The sequence below is a fragment of the Gekko japonicus genome, unplaced genomic scaffold (genome assembly GCF_001447785.1).
Source record: "Gekko japonicus isolate JY-2015 unplaced genomic scaffold, Gekko_japonicus_V1.1 scaffold687, whole genome shotgun sequence".
Taxonomy (NCBI): Eukaryota; Metazoa; Chordata; class Lepidosauria; order Squamata; family Gekkonidae; genus Gekko; species Gekko japonicus.
In genome coordinates, this window is record NW_015161424.1 from 451,277 (window position 1) to 470,286 (window position 19,010).

The 19,010-nt window shown below is 39.3% G+C and overlaps 1 protein-coding gene across 1 annotated transcript in view; it reads left to right on the top strand.

The window, feature by feature from the left end:
• Positions 1-19,010, top strand: part of ELP4 (elongator acetyltransferase complex subunit 4) — a 255,713-nt gene that overhangs the window by 115,402 nt on the left and 121,301 nt on the right. The window contains exons 8-9 of the mRNA XM_015428447.1: positions 10,110-10,218; positions 13,801-13,907. Of these exons, the coding sequence (XP_015283933.1) occupies positions 10,110-10,218; positions 13,801-13,907 (216 nt within the window). The remainder of the gene's footprint in view (positions 1-10,109; positions 10,219-13,800; positions 13,908-19,010) is intronic.

Below are 19,010 nucleotides of genomic sequence, written 5' to 3' on the forward strand. Positions count from 1 at the left end.
GTTCTCGTCAGCAATCACTTTATAACTATCAAAATAACTTCATGTATCTTAATAATCACAATTACTTCATGAATGTTTATTAATTGTATTTACTGTCACAATAATGTTATTTACAGTTACACTTTGAGATCAATAATATACTGACATGATGGTTGAATATATCTAGCGTCTTTTATGCCAGTCTGTTTATTACATGTTTAGCCACCTTTGGACTGGATTCTCCACTTTAGTCTGGGAATGCATCACAACAGACACCTGGGTCCTCACCATCGTTCGCCTAGGATACGCCATCAAGTTTTTTTCAAACCCACTCAGGGTCAGTGGTGTGAATCAGAACGGACCCAACACATCAGTTGCCTGGAGGTCATAGCAGTCCATTGGGCTCTTCATTCCTTCCTACCAGCTCTGTGCGACTGCCATGTACAAATCACATCGGACAATATGGCTACAGTCTATTATATAAACAAGCAGGGCATGACTGTATCCATGAAACTCTGTAAGAACGCCCTAGCTTTGTGGCATTGGTGCAAGACGCAAGGCATCTACCTCATGGCGGTTCATTTGCCGGGCATTGAAAACTCCCAAGCAAATCTTCTCAGCCGGATGCAGTCAGTCGAATATGAGTGGTCATTGAATCCTCACTATCTGCAGCCCACCTTCCATGACTTCAGGTGTCCTGAAATAAATATCTTCACTGCACAGGACAATGCGAAGTGCCCAATTTTCTACAGTCAGGGTCCTCACAGGGAGATGCTTTCCTACACCAGTGGACTGGGCCTCTCCTCTATATGTTTCCCCCCCCCCTTTCTGCTCATCACCAGGATGATTCAAAATATCTCCCAGGACCACTGAGACTGCATCCTACCGTGTTTCCCCAAAAATAAGACACTGTCTTATATTTATTTTTTCTCAAGAAGACACACTAGGGCTTATACCACAAATGCATAGAAATCCTGCTAGGGCTTATTTTTGGGGTAGGTCTTATTTTCGGGAAAACAGGGTAATAACACCATGGTGGCCGAGGCAACCTTGGTTTGTGCGTATTCTGAAGCTGTCTCATACAGTTTACTGGCACCTTCCACCAGCACCAGATCTTCTCTCTCAACATCGGGGTCAGATCTACTCCAGTTTTCTCAAGCTGACCGCATGGCGAATAGCGGCTTAACCTTCCCGCCAGAGGTTCAGCACATTCTCCTTAATGCCCAAAAGCCAGCTACTCATTGTTCCTACCAGACAAAGTGGCAATTTTTAGTTTCATATGCCACCCGTCAGGGAGAGGGCCCTAAAACTGCACCCCTACCTGTGATCCTCACCTACTTAGTCTCCATCAATCGGGCCTGGGCTATTCCTCGTTGAAAGGGCACCTATCCGCGATCTCTGCCTATCATGATTTCATTGAGGGAAAAACCATTTTCTCCCATAATGTCTCTAAATTGTTCTTAAAAGATACGTTGAAGTTACATCCTCCAGTCAAACCGCTTGTTCCAGCCTGGAATTTGTCCCTTCTCCTTTCTAAACTCATGGGCAAACCGTTTGACCCTCTCACAACTGTACCTCTCCACCCTCTATCCTGGAAAACAGCCTTTCTAGTAGCCATCACCTCGGCTAGGAGAGTGAGAGATCTCTGTGCTTTGCAAGCTGACCCACTGTATACCATTTTCTAAAAGGACAAGGTGGTCCTTTGGACTGATCCTACTTTTCTACCTAAGGTAGTGTCAACTTTTCACATCTCAGCCTATCGTGCGGCCCACTTTCTTTGCCAATCCGACAGACTAAGGCCAGAGAGCTCTTCGCACGCTAGACATCCGCAGAGCGCTCTCATTCTGCCTTTCTAGAATGTCTTTTTTTGCCAGGACCCTCGTTTGATCATGGCTAACAGCAAGCCTCGTTTGGGACATAAAATCTCCTCTCAACGCTTGTTGAAATGGATCACCTCGACTATCTCGCTTTGTTATGAGCTGGCAAAACAACCTTTACATGTCACGCCAAGAACCCACTCGACTAGGGCTGTCTCTGCATCATCAGCTTTTCTTGAGGGTGTCCCTCTGGAGGACATCTACACTGCTGCCACATGGTCCTCGCAAATGACCTTCGTGATGCATTATGCCCTTGACGTTCGGGCACAAAGTGATGCATCTTTTGGCCAGTCAGTGCTGCGATCCATCTTCCACTGATGGTTGACATCCTTCACTTACCAGGTAGGCAGTTATGGGTATGTGATCCTATACCTTCTTTCTTTCTTTTCACTGTGTGATGGGTTCTCTTTTTCTCTACTGTGGAGCTGCTAGCACCTGCCATCCTACTAGTGAAGCTTGCTAAACACCCATGTGTGGGATTGCACAGAGACCACAAAGAAGATAAACAGGTTGCTTACCTGTAACCTATGATCTTCGAGTGGTCATCTGTGCAGGCACACACGCCCACCCAGCCTTTCCCACTGCTGGCATCTCCCACAAATATTGCTGTCTTCTGGGACTTGCTAGCGGTGGTTGGAAGAAACTGAGTGGGAGGGCATTTCCTTCCCCACTCCAGACATGTGCAGGTGGTGTCTGCTCCCCCAGGCATGGGAAGGAAGCACGCTGAAACTAGAGGCTAGCTCTTGTAGTTCTCCAAGGTTGGGTTTGAGTGCAGGCATAGAACCCATGTGTGTGACTGCACAGATGACCACTAGTTTTCCAATAGTTTCCAAAAGCACTTTCTGCCAACTGGATTGAAAAGCGTTTTGGAGAGTTAGGGGGAACAACCCTTCTTGATTAGTGTTCCCTGTCAGCCATTTGTAGATCAATAACTTATATATTCTTGCTTCGACCCGAATCATTCCAGTCTCTAGTCTAACCCAGGAGTTTGGTACACATTTGGGTACTTGCAGTATTGCCCTTAAGAATTTGGACTGCACTCTCTCAAGTGGAGAGAAGGAAGAGGATGAGAGCCCCTAAAATTGTTCCGTATAATAGCTGCTGTCTGTCCTGTAACTCTTGCCCATCAACTTCATTGGGTGGTCATGAATTCTAGTATTTTGGGAGAGAAAAAATAAATTCTCTTTGACAACTGTGTCCACCCCATGCATAATTTTATAAACCTCTGTCATATCCCCCACTTAAGCCTCCTTTCTTCTAAACTAAAAGGCCATGGACTCTTAGCCTTTTCTTATAGGATAGGTGCTCCAACCACTTGATCATCTAGGGCTGCAATCACACGCACCTTTAGATCCAACATAGGTGTGAATGCCTGATGGATCTAAAGGGAGTGATCAGACAGCAACATCTGGGAAGCATCCTGCAGTCATCAGCAACCTGTGTTGCTCCGCCACGGAAGCGGAGTTAAAAGACACTGAGGAAAGTCCGGTAGTAAATGGGTTGCTGCGGGCCACGGACAGACTTTCCCCTGTCTGATCACTCAATCATACTCTAGTAACATCGGGATGGTCTGATCAGGCCATGCTGACGCTGTGCCATTGTTTCCCCCCCCCCCCTTCACAGTATGCACATCATCGCATACTCCATAGGGGGCCCTCAATGTGGAGGTGCGAAACCGCGTTTATGTGCACAGGAAACAAATGGCCAAAACAAAGACTCACTTGCAGTCACTTCTGATCACACAATGACTGGCTAAGCCCATAGCTTCAAAGGGCTATGTGATCTAGCAACTGCGTGTCAAATTTCTCTGGAGGAAATAGCCTTGCTTCCCCTCCGCTTCAACTGGCATGTGTGACCGCAGCCTTGGTTGCCCTGTTCTCTATCATTACAATATTGGTAGTTTATGCTCAGTCCCTTTCCTAATAATCCATAGCATAGAATTTTTCTTTTTTACTGTTGCCCCCACTGAATTGACGTGTTGATTGAGCTATCCACTATAACACCAAGATCTCTTTCAAACTTGGTCTCATCCAGTACAGAACCCATCAATGTATATTTAAAGCTAAGACTTTTTCCCAGTGTGAATCAACCTTAAGCTTATTAACATTAACTTTCTTTTGCCACATTTTTAGATAGATTCTGCTGTAGCTTTTACAGTCCAAGTAGGAGGTGTTTATGGAAGCAGAGCTTTCCTAACTTCCTTTTCCCGGAGCAGCCCCATGTGTACCCAGAAATGTTTGGGTTGAGTGTTCTTACTGTGCCAGATTTGGATTTGTCACAGGGCAATCCTCTTGAATAACAAGCCAATGCAGCATGGAAGGAGATGGGCTACAGGAAGAAAAGGGAATCAGGTAAAAAAAATCCTCTTTAATCAAGTGGCGCTCTCCATTAATGCAAGAGGTGCTGAGGTGCTCTCCATTAATGCAAGAGTGGAGCAGTTTCATCCCATTCTCACTTCTTCCTGCAGCCTACTTTGCTAGATGCCATTTTGTTCAGAAGATTTCTCTGACCCTCCATAGATTTGCAAGTTGTACAGAAAGCCAATGAGAGGAAGAGGAGAATGTTTGATTTCTCAAACTACTTCCTCTTTTTAATAGTAGATTAACCTTGTGATATACCAGCCATCCAAAGGTTGTGAGAATAGGGAGAAATTTTCATCTTTTTCTATCATGTCTTCGCATGATTGGCCCATCCCACCAGCTTTTCCATTTTTAAGGTTTCCCTTGCACGAAAGCCAGTCGAATCCGATTCTAGGGGGTGGTGCTCATCTCCGTTTCCAAGCCGAAGAGCCAGCGCTGTCCGAAGATGTTTCCATGGTCACGTGGCTGGCATAAATAAACACTGACGCGCATGGAACACTGTTACCTTCCCACTGAAGCAGTACCTATTTACTTGCACTTTCTTGCTTTCAAACTGCTAGATTGGCTGGGGCCAGAGACAAGAGCTCACTCTGTCACACGGCACTAGGGTCTCAAACTGCTGAACTACAGAACTTCTGGTCTGCAACTCAGCATCTTAACCTCTGAGCCACCACTGCCCCTCTCCATTCTTACACCCCCACTTTTGACAGGTTGCACTTTGGGAATTGTAGTTCTCAGCTGGCCTTACTGCAACCATAGCAAAGGTAATTAGAACTACAACTCCCAGGTTGGGAGTCCCATGAGGCCATGGGGCATTAACAGGGAATCAGTTAAACTGTTAATTTGAGTGTTAAACAGGAAGCAGCTTTGGAATTGAAAGGGGCTGGGGGAAAAGAGAAGGTTGATTTGGAGGGTGAGCTCTATGCAGGGGTCATTTCGTAGAAAAAGAGCTAGGGGGACTCATTAGCATAACTCATTAGCATATGCCACACCCCCTGACATCAGGGGCCCGGCGGTGGACCTGCAAGGCCAGCGGGAGTGCGAGGAAGCCCCCGCCAGGCCCTCCCTGGCCCCAGGCAGGCAGGGGTGGGGAGAGCCGGGGAGGAAGAGCCGGGGAGGAAGCAACTTCCCCTCCCTCTTCTCCTGCCTCCTCCTGGCTGAATGAGGGCTGGAAGCGGGGCGGCCGGAAGCAGGGGGCGGGGCTTCGTCATGTGCCCCGCCCCCTGCACCTCACCCGGGGGAACTGCGTCCCCCCGCGTTCCCCCCCGAAATGACCTCTGTCTCTATGGCATTATATCTCAAGTCCTTCAACAAACCTGGCCCTCCACTTAATATTGCCAACCTCCAGGCAGCACCTGAAGATCTCCAAGGTCAGTTCTCCTGGAGAAAATGGCTGCTTTGGGCAGTGGAATCTGTGGCATTATACCCTTCTGAGGTCCCTCCCCATCCCAAACCCTGGCCTCCCCAACCTCTGCCCCTCAAATCTACAGGTCTGGTCCTCCCCTTATTAAGAAAGCACCTGAAGCTTCTTTCTAGATCTTGTTGTATTTCTTCCCACAGTGGGCCTTACTCCTAGTCTTATTATATGAGTGATGTATTTGCATTAGCAGTGTGTCTGCAGTACCTACTTGTGTGAAAAAAATTCAAAATGTAGTTTTTCTTACTTTGGTGGTAGCGTAACTCTTTCTCCCACATCATTTTACTGACCTCAAATGACCTGCTGTAAGTTGTTTTTGTTTCTTGGCAAATGGCTGGTGAGGGGAGGCATTTGAAGTGAGAGGGGCAAACAGCAAGAAATACTGTTGCTGCTTACTGGAAAAATCCTTTGTCACCCCACATTGATACTTGGTTTAATCATATATGGTCTTATTTTATTATGGTGAAGATCACTGTTGGCACTATCCAACCATACTCAGATAAAGTCCACAATAATTTCATGTCAATTTGGTTTCCACTAATCCAATTTCTGTTTTCACAAGATATTGTTTTGAATAATCCAGTTTACAAAGATGATTCTCCCCCTCCCAATCTTGGTTTAAGCCTGTATTTTCTTTTCTTTTGTTAAAATTTCAAGGTTCTGATGGTGTACTTACACTTGTGTAATGAATTTATATGTATTACTAATTTTTTTTAAAAAGGTGAGGAAAAAACACAGAGGAAGGTTCTGACAAACTTTACTCCCTAAACTGCAGCCCAGATCCAAAATTCACAGAGGGGTCCTGTCTCTCAATTAAAAAATTAACTGGATTAGTTAATGAATTATCTACTATTGTGGCTAATATGACCCTTGGATTTCATTAGGAAGCTGATGTAGATCAGCATAATTTTGATGTACCTGAGAGTAATGCAATCCTATTCACACTTATCTGGGAATAAGGCCCATTGAACACAGTGGGACTTATCTGGTTAAACATGTACAGCATTGCACTCTAAAGATTTTCATTCATTCTCATAGAGGAATGGCGTAATTCCATTCCAGAATATTAGATGTTGCCATATGAAATAAGCACACTAGTAACCATTTATAATAAATCAAACTCAGGTGGGAACTCCCTGATAAGTACACAATAACTAACATTTTATCTTTCTTCAAGGAAAAAGAATATGTGTTTGAAATGGTAGGATACCTTAGAACAAACAGTAAAAAATAATGAAAAATAACCAGGAAAAAATAACAGAGGTTGTAATGCAGTAGGGGTTCATCACAAACACAGCATGGGTGCATCTTAACAAATGAATCTGATATTCTGTCTGAAGAAAACATTTTTTTGGTTTATACGATTAATAAGGAATAAAGAGAAGATAATAGAATTTATAAAAGTCAAACTTTCAAGATGGAAAAAAGTAAATAATGGAGTTTTTCAAGAACACTTAGGGAAGTAGAAGTATTTTGAAGAAACTGTTGATACCAAATTAGGAGGCCCTGTTAATAAATTTACAGACTTTGTGGATCATAAACTAGAGACTTTGTGAATAATAGAAATTCAGTAAATTTAGGAGGCCCTGTTAATAAATTTACAGACTGAGTAATTGTTGATCATAAACCAGAGACTTTGTGAATAATAGACATTCAGTAAATTCAAAATGTAAAGTCCTGTATTTGATGAAACATACGTTGGAAATAATAGAAGTGGGAAATCTCAGGATATTAGCTGATGGCAACGTAAGTGTAACATACAAAAAAATGTGTGGCAAATTCATGTTTTGGATGTGTTTCTGATAGACTAAACAGTATGGATTATAGCCAAAATTGAGTTTTTTAGAAATTGAACTATTGAGAAAATGGAAATTGGCACTTACAGTTGGAATCTGTAAATACATCAAAGAATTGCAGTGGAGATGCAGCTCTAGGTCTTATAACAACAAATACTTGCATAGAAAGTTAGTAAAAGTGGCTTCCATAAGTAATATCAGGTTTTCTAATAGCCTCTTTGTTTGCTAGAACAAATAACTGTGAAAGGCAGAACTTGTTGTGTTTATGAAGGGTATTTTAATTAAGATCATTTTTTGCCTTAGCTGTTGCCCATTGGGGTCAGGAAAGATATTTATTTCTGCTTCTTGTCCCAATTTCCTTTTCTATGGGACATGAAGGATTGTCATAGCTAGAGACAGAGTAGTGTCAAACTGAGTACAGTGATATGATACCCAATAAAATCAGTGGTTCCTGTTTTGACCATTTGTCTGACAAACCTATTTGGTACTGTGAAAAAAATTCAAGTAGTGCAGAGTCATTCAATCTTACTTTGCATGAGTAGCATATTCTGGCCAGGTTATTTGTTGCTGAGTGGTTATCATCATGCCTTGTGAATTGAATCCAGGATCCTTTTCAATCTCTTCAAACATATCATACGACAGCCTTCATGTGTTTCCAGCAAACATTTTTAAGTGCATCCATTAGGTTGAGTGAGAAGTACATGTGCATAAAGAATAAAGTGGGAAATAAAAACCTTTTAGTCATTATCAACATAAAACAATCTGGGTAGAGTCCATCAAAATTAAGCCGTTTGAATCCCATTGATTTCAGATGAAGGGAGTTAACATGCAAGATACTAAAATGATTAAATAAGTGTTGGGACTCCTGGAAGAGAAATTCCTGTTGCTAAATCTTTGAACAGACAAAATAGTATGGAATTGACATGACAGTGTTTGTTAGCATTCATTACTTAACAGATATCCATGTATAATGGCAGTTTTGATTAGACTTAATTTAGTAAACTCTATAAATATAGGTTAAAAAACTGGGTGATGGGGATAGAATCCTTGTCTCTCCCCCACACAGAATTGCTCTAAATATCTGTTGGAAAATAAAAAAAGAAAGAAGGTGCTGGATTCAGTACCGCCCCCCCCCCCTTCACATGTCTTCTGTAGCAGCATCCAGTTCTGTGTTTGGATCTGGAACACTCATACATGTATGGAAACCAAGATTTGATCATATATAAGTCTTGTTGTATTCGGGCAAATATCTTATTTTGCTATTTACAAATTGATTACTACCAGTCCGCCCTGACCTGGGTAGCCCGGACTAGCCTGATCTCATGAGATCTCAGAAGCTAAGCAGGATCAGCCTTGTGTGATGGGACACCACCAAAGAATACCAGGGCAGGAAATGGCAAACCACCTTTAAACATCACGTGCCTTGAAAACCCTACGGGGTTGCCATAAGTCAGCTGGGACTTGACAGCACTTTTCACCACCACTGGCAGTCCAGGGTTTTTTAAGTTTCAATTGTTTAAAAATGTGACTAAATGCAAGAACCATAATAATGTTAAATGTATTCAAAGTACTGTAATAAATATATTGGTTCCTTCCTATTATACCTGCTTAACTCTTCCATTGAAATCCAGTTTGGCTGGATCATGCCTTATGTATATATAATAAATTGTAGAATCATAGAATCACACAGAGTTGGAAGGGACCATACAGGTCATCTAGTCCAACCCCTGCTCAATGCAGGATCAGCCTAGAGCATCCCTGACAAGTGTTTGTCTAGGCACTGGTTACTGATTGCCAATGAGGGGGAACTCACCACCTGTTCACCACTGTTGAACAACTCTTACTGTAAAAAAGTTTCTCCTAATATCCAACCGGTACATTCCTGCCCTTAATTTAAACCCATTATTACGAGTCCTGTCCTCTGCTGCCAACAGGAACAGGTCCTTGCCCTCCTCTAAGTGACAGCCCTTCAGATACTTAAAGAGAGCAAAAATGTCTCCCCTCATCCTCCTCTTCTCCAGACTAAACATTCCCAAGTCCCTCGGCCTTTCCTCATAGGGCTTGGTCTCCAGGCCCCCAATCATCCTTGTTGTTCTCCTCTGCACCCGCTCCATTCTGTCCACATCCTTTTTGAAGTGAGACCTCCAGAACTGCTCACAATACTCCAGATGTGGCCTGACCAATGCAGTGTACAGCGGGACTATGACATCTAGCAATTTGGATGTTATGCCTCTGTTGATACTCTCCAAGATCGCATTCACCTTTTTTGTTGCTGCATCACATCGGCTGCTCATGTTTAACTTATAGTCCAGACGTACCCCAAGATCTTGTTCACACATACTGCTACACAGAAGTGTATTGTGTATCTATTATGCGTGTTCCTCATTTTTTTACCCAGATGTAGAATGTAATACTATATATCCTTTGTATTTCGCCGTAATTTTAATAGTAAAAAGTTTATAGAAATGTTACAGTGCTATATGGGATAGCTAAGGGATATACTCTGTCATCCAAAGCCTTGTAACATTTTTATAAACTTTGACCTGACACATTTTAAAGAATTTCTTGGTATTATGACCTATTTTTACTTCAGTTTGTCATTAAGATAAAGAATTATTCTTTGAACCTTAATTACCTTTTTCATCATATGGGTTGTGCATATTGTCTCCATGTTTTACAGAATAAAGCAATTATGGAACGTGTTACTAACTTGTCAGATACGGTAGTTGGTCTTGAATCATTTATCGGCTCTGAGAGAGAAACCAATCCATTATACAAGGATTACCATGGTAAGTTCCATCCTTAGCAATGCAAAAAGTCTACCCTAAGTGCTTCTTGGACACTTAGAGCAGTTTACCCTCCAACTGGAGTATCTGACATAAAGTAGAATTTGATTTAATTTTTGAATATCCCTTTTTATGGTTCACCTTGTTAACCGATTTTGATTTAGGCAGTTTTTCATTAAAATGCATTAAGGAAACATGGCTACTCCTTGCATGTTGTCATGCTGCATTACTGAGGCATGGCTCAATCAGAGGTACATCTCAACCGGCAGGCTTTGGGGAATTCACATGGAGAGCAGGTCTGGCAATCATCTGACCAGCAAACTGTAATTGTCATGAAATCAATAGTTTTGAACTGCCAATTGGTAAATAGAGAACAGTAATATATTTCAGTAAACAAATAGCGAAATGGTACAACATGGTGGGAAGCTTTCCGTCTAAAGACTCCTAATTAATTTCCTTGATTTTAATTAAGACAAATGTTTAGAATAAAATTTAAATTGTATATGATAGGACTTCTGCTGTAGAAACATTTTCTATGCAACATTTTAATGGGTGATTAAAATGCTTAACATCTTTATATGGATCCTTTTTTACAGGGGTTGGGGGGGGTAGGTGAAATGTCTTACAATACCACTTGTTAAAGTTTAAAACTTAGTGAGAGGCTAAGCTCTGAATGACAGTTTTAGCTAATACGGAGTACTGGCTTGAGTGTGCATAAATTACTACTATTATTATTGTAGCACTACTGTAATTCCATGGAAACCTCCAGTCTAAAGGCTGCTATTTGTTTAAGCTCTTCTGTAAAAGTTGTAAGAATATGGAAATACTGTTCTACATTAGATATGGAAATGCAAATTGGATAGCGCTCTGGAATTTTGTGTCAGCAAGCAAGGCTAAGGCACTAGTTTGTTAAATCAGTAAATAATATGTGGAAATAATTTTCTTGCAGTGGTTACTGTATAGTGACAAAATCAGAGAACAAAAGCTACTGAAGAAAAAGACTTTGCTATTTTCCCCATTCGTTACAGGTCCATGTAGCACTGATAGAGTCAGCTATGGCCACTTTCGCACTGTCATTTTTGTCACTCATTTGTTCCTATTGCTTCAGGGTCTTTTTCTCCCCAGTGTGCTTTGCTCTCTCTAGTAGTCCCAGAGGGAGGAAAATACATGTGGAAAGGATGGGGAGGACGGGACCCAAAGCAATAGGGACAAACAGGTGACAAAAATGACAGTGCAGAAGTGGCCTATGATATTTCCAGATTCATCACTTTTTAATAGTGGTGGGAATATTTATGATAATAAACACATTTCCTTATATATTTTGGCATTGTAGTTGCATTTTTAAATTTATCTTCCTTTCTGTGCTAACCCTCTGCCTTTTTTTTGTGTGTGTAAGTTCCTCCACTATTTAAAAGCTTGTTTTTAAACTTCTGGAGAATTATCTAAATGCTTGAGAAATGTGTTTTTGTATTCTGAGTTCTGTAAAGAAGTAAACAGAGGTGGTTTCCAAGGTAAAAGTCATGACTTTTGCAGTATTTGTTTTCTAATTTAATAAATTATTTTTGTTCAGTGTACAGTTTTGAATGGTTTAATAGGAAATGTGTCACCTCTGACATTTCACTGAAGAAAACACGCTCAAGAATTAAGGAGTTATTAAAGCCCTTGTTCTCACAGGAAGGTTCATAATTTTAACACATGCACACACATTGCTGGTCAACCTGTTGCATTCATTTAAAGTGTCCTGCATCAGCTTCTTAAGTACTGTATGCTCATAAATTGACCAAAACACATTTTTCTTGTTTAGCAAGAATGCTTTGCTTAGTAATCTTACAGTGGGTAGGATTTGTATTTTACTATGGATAGTTGTAACACCAACACATTCACTGATGTGATCTAGGTATGTAGTGATTAAGCACACTAACAGCATTCTTTTTTCCGAGCTCCTCAAAAGTAAAACAGGGACAGTGGTTTGCCATGGACAGGTACTAGACAAAATACAGTCTGTTGCTAATAAGTAAAAACATCTTGAGTATATCGAAACCTTAACCAAGAAATAGGCTTTATTTCATTGAGTTGATCATATTTATATTGCCTGTTTATGCAATTCTAAACATAGTGATTGTGATAAAAAAGAAATAATTAATGCACAGGTATTCTGGCAGCTCTTTCCAATAATACCTCCCCTGAAGAGGCAAGGTGCTTTCAAAACTAAACAGTGGCTGGTCTCTTTGCGAACAGAAGCCACCGCAGAGAAAACATCGAAGGATGTTCTGTCTATATTTGCAGTGTCATTCACACACAAATTATAGCTTAAACTATTACATGGAACCAAGCTTCATTTAAAATAGTTGTAACTTCCTTTCAAATAATGGCTTCTGTGCAGTTGAAGCTGGTTGTGAGAATACCACTGAAAGTAATGGGGTTTAAGATACCTGTGACAAACTTGTTCCATTAATGTCAATTTGCAGTAGTCAAGACTAATTTTAGGTGGATTGGGGCCAATGCTTTGAATGTTATATAAATGAAATTACATGTGACCTATATATTGCTGCTGCATTGTGTGCTACAAAACTGATATTCTAGCATTCAGAAATGCAAATTGGTTATATTTTAGATGATTTAGGAAGTGTTTAATTTCAAAATAACTGATTTTATTTTATGTACATAAACTTTGTAATTTCTTTCCTAAAACATCGATTGTTACTTTACATCAGAGAATGCTCACCAAGCTAGTATTGCTTCCAAAAACACAATTTGAGTAGTCCAGTATTTTTTCTAGCTACTTTGGATTTGTTGAATGACTCATACAAGCTTTAATTGTGATATCTTCTAAAATATTTCTTATTTTCGACTGTGGAAAATGAACCTTGGGTTGTTCAGGAACTATACTAAGCTGCATAGTAGAAACCATCCAGTATCCTTGTCAGAAGAAATCAGCTTGAGACTCAGCTGACAGAATGCAGAGCTTGCAGTGTGCCTAGTATTGTTGTAAAATTCCAGCAAGCTCATTGGAAGTCTTGTGTGCAGAAAACAATTTGTGTTGTGCTTATGGAGTAGTTAAAACTTATCACACAACACTTCTGCTTCCCAGTAGAGTTTTTAAAAAGTCATTATCAAGCTGCAAAACAGAATACTTTTCATTAGAGCTTCACTTGTTATCAGTAACCCATGAGCCTTGCTTTGCTGGCTGCTTACTGGTGCATTTAATAAAATAAAGATCACTCAGTGGTGCCGTGGGCAGCATGCAAGGTGATAGCCATATTTGCTTACTGTAAATACAAGAGAAAATCACACACAAACCGGCTGTAGTTTTGACAAGTATTAAGATCCCTCTTTACATCTGTACCTCTGTACCAAAGTGCAATTAGTTTTCCTCGCACAAGGATTTCTGTTTATCTTATTCTGCTTGATTACTTGAGTATAATCGCACCGTTTGCTTCATTGCTCCTGGTCGTAAGCTCCAGTTTAAAAAGGGGAGGATGAGTGTGTGTAAATATACTGAATTCTGCTGTAAGACATTAATTTACGCATCTGGATATCAGCATTTTCTTAATTTTGACCTCCATTACTTTTACTTTTCACAAGGTTTGATTCACATACGACAGATTCCTCGGCTTAATAGCTTCAACTGTAATGTGTCAGATATGAAGGACCTTGCTTTTAGATTGAGAAGGAAGCTGTTTGTTATTGAGGTAAGTTTTTAAAAAAAAAAAAATACAGTTCTGGAAGAAAAGTAAAATCCTTGCTTCAATGTGTAACTAACTACATTTAATTTGCATCAGATGCTGCATAGTTTTTAGCTGGGTTTGTGGGCTTTATAAAGCATTGTTTTTATAATGAAAAAGAAACCAATTTTTACAATACAAATAGTAGAGTGTTCAGAAAAATATTTTAAAATGAATGAATAAAAATGGGCCACAGTTTTCAATAACTAAGCATGACATACTTTTTTCTAACTATGTCAGGACCATTTTTAATTCAATGTTAATGACTTGAATTTACTTGTGTTAGTAAGTGGGAAAGTGTCTACATGTCATTACTTCAGTTGATTTTTTTAAAAAATGTGTGATGCCTAAAATTGAAGTGGTGTAAGGGATAAATGTCCTTATCAGTATTCAAAAATTATTTTATTTATGCTACTGGGTCATGTTTATTATTTAAACACAGTATCTTTGATACTGATTTTCATTTCGTTTTGCTTAATGTAAACTTTTTTCCTCTGACCTTTATGCAGAGTCCCTGGATAGCAAGTAACAATATAAAAGATAAATTCATTTTAATTGTGATAAGAGCAAATAAAATAGAACTATTAAGTAATTAGAGCTGATTAACCAAGTCAATCCTGAGCAAAAAAAAAAAAAATGGGATAGTTTTTTGGGGGGAGGTGGGATAGTAAGCAGTACAGTCTCTGCAGCTTTTAAACAAAGACATAAAATAGCTGAGCAGCCTGACAAATCATTCAGTTTAATCTCATTTCAAATGAAAAGCTGTTAAGCAGGCCACTTGTCTTAACTGCTTGAAACCGTAAAAGGAAGAATTGCCACCAATATATTAGCATATTTTTAACTTCATCATCAAATGATGATCAATGTGGCTTGGCACTGCTTTGGTGTTTGGGATTTCACCCTTAAGTGACCACTTTGGCCCTTGTTTGACCCTCTGCCCTCTTTAGCTGGCCACTTGATAAGGTAACTTAAGGGTTCTCTCTCTCTCCCCCTCTCCACAATGGCAAGTTGCACTAACCTATAAATTGTTGAAAAGAGCCTATCTAGTGACAAATTAAAGTGCCTCCTTCTAATAATGGTCATCAATGTCCTTAATTATCTAGTCCTATTGAAAGTAGTTAATAGTTAATCAAGAAGCCAGTTTTTCAGCCTGGTCATCACTGCATGAGTACTTGAAGTTTCTCAACTGGTGATACTCCATTTAAAAGCCACTTAAAGCCAAATGCACGGTAAAGATTGTTGTATCATCCCCCCCCCCCCTTTTAACAGAAGGTGATTCCTTTGTGAGATTTTTTTAGTTCTCAGAAAAGAGTACATTTGATGGAACTAAACACTATAGTATTGCAGTTCATTTTAACATAATTTCACTTCATCAAAAGTCTGTTCATCTTCTGAATCACTAGTAGAGTAAGGGACTTTAATATTCATGCTTGGGTTTAAAATGCAGAAACTGTCATTGTTTTCACTGATATAGGCAAGTTGGCAGAGTTTTCTTCTATTGCAATAAATTACACCACTAAATTGATTTTTTTTCCAAGAGGAAGCTAGGATCAGAAGGTTTCCTCTTTCCATAAAAAGTCTGGTTATCAGTGTTTTGTTGCTGCGAAGTTGAAACCCAGTGGCCTCACTAGAAAGAATTTATATTGCTTATGGGTAAAGACATACAATTTATCAGTATTAGGGACCCAGTGAAAAAAATTGTAGAGTTTCATAGATGATCTACTTGAATAATTTCAGCCCTCCTTAGTGTGCCCTTCGTATATTTACTTCCATTCTTGCTGGAAAGAAAGCTCTTGCATGATAAACCAGGTCAGTATTCTTTGAATGTACAGCATCGTCGTCCTGATAATCCTCAACCCATTTTTCATCTTCCCTGTATAAAATAGAGATGTATAAACAGTTTTATGTTTTTAGACAGTAAAAAAGGAAGCACAGTTTATACTTCTCTATTCTATACAAGGAAGATGATTTTATCACAAAGACAAAGATATTTAAATTTAAAATAAGAAAAAATAACATCATGTTGTGTACTTACATTAAAAATGATAAATAGCAAATGGCTTGAATTTTAACCCTAATGTATGTCATTTACGAAAACATTGGAAAACACAACATGTTCTTGAACACAATTATGAATGCAGTGGTTGAAGATTGTAGGAGTTAAGTAGCAGGCTACAGTATGCTCATATGGTCATAGTGATGAAAGCAAATTGTCTGAAAAACAGATGAGTATCTCAGTGTAGGGATTCAGAGGAGTCTTGGAACAAAATTGCTGTGTTACATTTGTATCACTAGAGTGTTGTTTTTCAGGTGACAGCATGGTAATGGGTGCACTGAATGAGTTGCTCGAAACTCCTGGTTTTTCTACCTGTTCTGTCACTATGTGCTTATAAACAAACAGCTTATCTTTATATTATTGATAAGCAAATAATAGAATTGAATTACATTAAGCACTTAAATACATTTTAATCAATCCAAAAATAGTGCTTCGTTTTGGTACTGAGTATTGGACTCTGGATAGTCATGAAGATTCTTTTTAGTTTGTTGCTTGTGGAAATGACAGAATGAGTGTACATACCAAATGGTTTGCTTGATATTTCATAGCACTGTACATATTTTAAAATAGTAGAGAAACTCTCAGTTCATACCACTTTAAGACACACAATTTTGAAGTTAGCTTGTCTAATCCTATTTCTTCCTACTTCGGAATCTTAATTAGAAGGAGATAAAAACCATCATTTGACTAAATTATTGTCCTGAATCTGTAGCAAAAGGTATAATCCGCAATTGGGCCAATTAGTGCACCCCATAGTTAGCTATGCTGAGGCAGGCAACTTGATTAGATCTGACACCAGCCTAGTTCCCACTGTTGTTTTGCCAGGTACGATGGTCAGACTTCAAAGAGCTTGAGGCAAGGTTTGGAGGCCAGTTTAGGTCCAGTCATTAATCTCTCTGCTAAAACCACAGCAGCCATCACACAAAACAAGCTTACACGACACAATCATGCGGTATTAAAGTTTGGGTTGAGTCATGCCAATTTGCCTTTGATTTTCTGATGATTGAGTTAAAGATGGCTACATGACCAGATACATACTAAAATGTACTGATTAGGTAAGTTCCTTAAATATTTTAAATATTTTTGACGCTAGTTATCATAATGAAATTTTCTGGCAGACGTTTTTGAAATAGCATTTATATCTCGTGTACCTCAAATTAACAAGTTTGTGCCTACATGTCATTCTTCTTTAGTATGTAGCTAATTCCTCGTCACTTCAAACCATTTGAACAGATGATTTAAAACTAGAACTTTAAGGGAATTGTTTTTTTCCCTTATCAATATTTATGTTCCCAAAAAAGGGAATTTCCTCATTATTTTACACTTAAATGCTGAGTAAAGTTCTGTTTAACTGATGTGATTACATAAGAGTTCCTTTCTTCTGCATTCTGATTTGCTGAAATGCTGCAGTAATGGTGAGATATTTCCACTCTGAGGAAAGCCCAGGGCTGGCTTAGTATTATTCCAAATGATTGAAATTGCCATCTTGCTGACTTTCCCTTAGGCAGCTTTGGGCCTGTTTACTTTTTGTTTCACATGTTTCATCTTAGCTAGCAAACATCACTACCTGGTTTCTCAAAACAGTTGGAAGAAAGTCTCAGGAGTCTGTTCTCTTTATGTCATCATATAGAATTCTTATCTAAAACATGATAATTATTTCTACCTGCTTGTCCAGTTGGAAGTATTTTTACTTACTTGGAACTGCATGAAGTAGTAATATACATCTGTTAAATAATGAATAATACTTTAATTTACACTGCAGTCCTAAGCAGAGTTGTACCCTTCTAAGTCTGTGGGAGTCCTTGGGCATAGAAAGGTGTAACTCTGCATAGGATTGCACTGTTATTTTGTTCCAGATTGTAAAACTACTTCATATTTGTGTGCCTTAACAACTTATCTTTTATTGGTAGACATAACAGTTACTGCACCTGTCATTGTTGCAATACTGGTACAGGATTACACAAACATAAACACAGTTTGGAATGTACATTACATGATGGAGGAATTAACATTCACTTTATACTCAGTCAAGAGAAGCCAGAGAGGATGCAGATAGAAAGAAGTAGCCAACAAGTTATTTTGCCTCCCTTGGCCACTTTATGTTGAAGGCTAGTGGAGGTCCGGTAAAAAATTGAGTTGTCATTTTTCATCTTGCCTTTTCATGAAAATTCAGGTACCAATCATAGTTAGGGATACTTTCTGTCATCTATGTAACATGTGCGAACCTTGGCTAGCCTGACCTATGTGCCAGTGACTGGAAGGCTCGTTAGCTCCAAAACCCTGACAAGCTTGGGCCAAACTAGGCTATTTGGGCTGCTTTTCAAATCATAACTTGGGGTCAAATTGATCTCCTTTAGCATGCTAGCTTTGCACAAACAGAGAGAACTCAATTGAATTTTAATCTTTTATCATATTATGTTTTAATCTTTTAAATTGTTATATTTATATATTGTGAGCCGCCTTGAGCCCGCTTGCGGGGTAGGGCGGGATAAAACTCAAATAAATAAATAAATTGTAATAAATTGATTGTAATATGACAGATTTCAACAGCATAGTTAGTGACTAGTTTGGGCAACTGTGATCACATTATGTCTACCCATCATGATTTACATGTTAAGACAGAGGTGTTGCCGGTTGGAAAGGCTGAGACTCTTGAGGCAGTTATACTATTCACCTTAGCATTATCACTAATAGAATCAGTTAAGGGCCTGGAAGTTCTGTTGGATCAAGCCCTTTTGCTGGGAAAGTAGGTAAACTAGGTGGCCACGAGGGACAGGGCCTTTTCTGTGTGACCGCTCAACTTTGGAAAGCCTTCCTTCTAGCCATTTGAATGATGCTGAGTCTATTAAGTTTTCTGTATGAAATGAAAACACATCTCTTTCCCAAGCTTTTCTTGAGTTCTCGCCTTCCTAATTCTGTGTCTTATTTTTTTATGTTGACATACTAGTTTTATGTTGACTAAATTTGTTTTGATTTTATATTGATCTGTTATTATTTGATTTTATATTACTTTT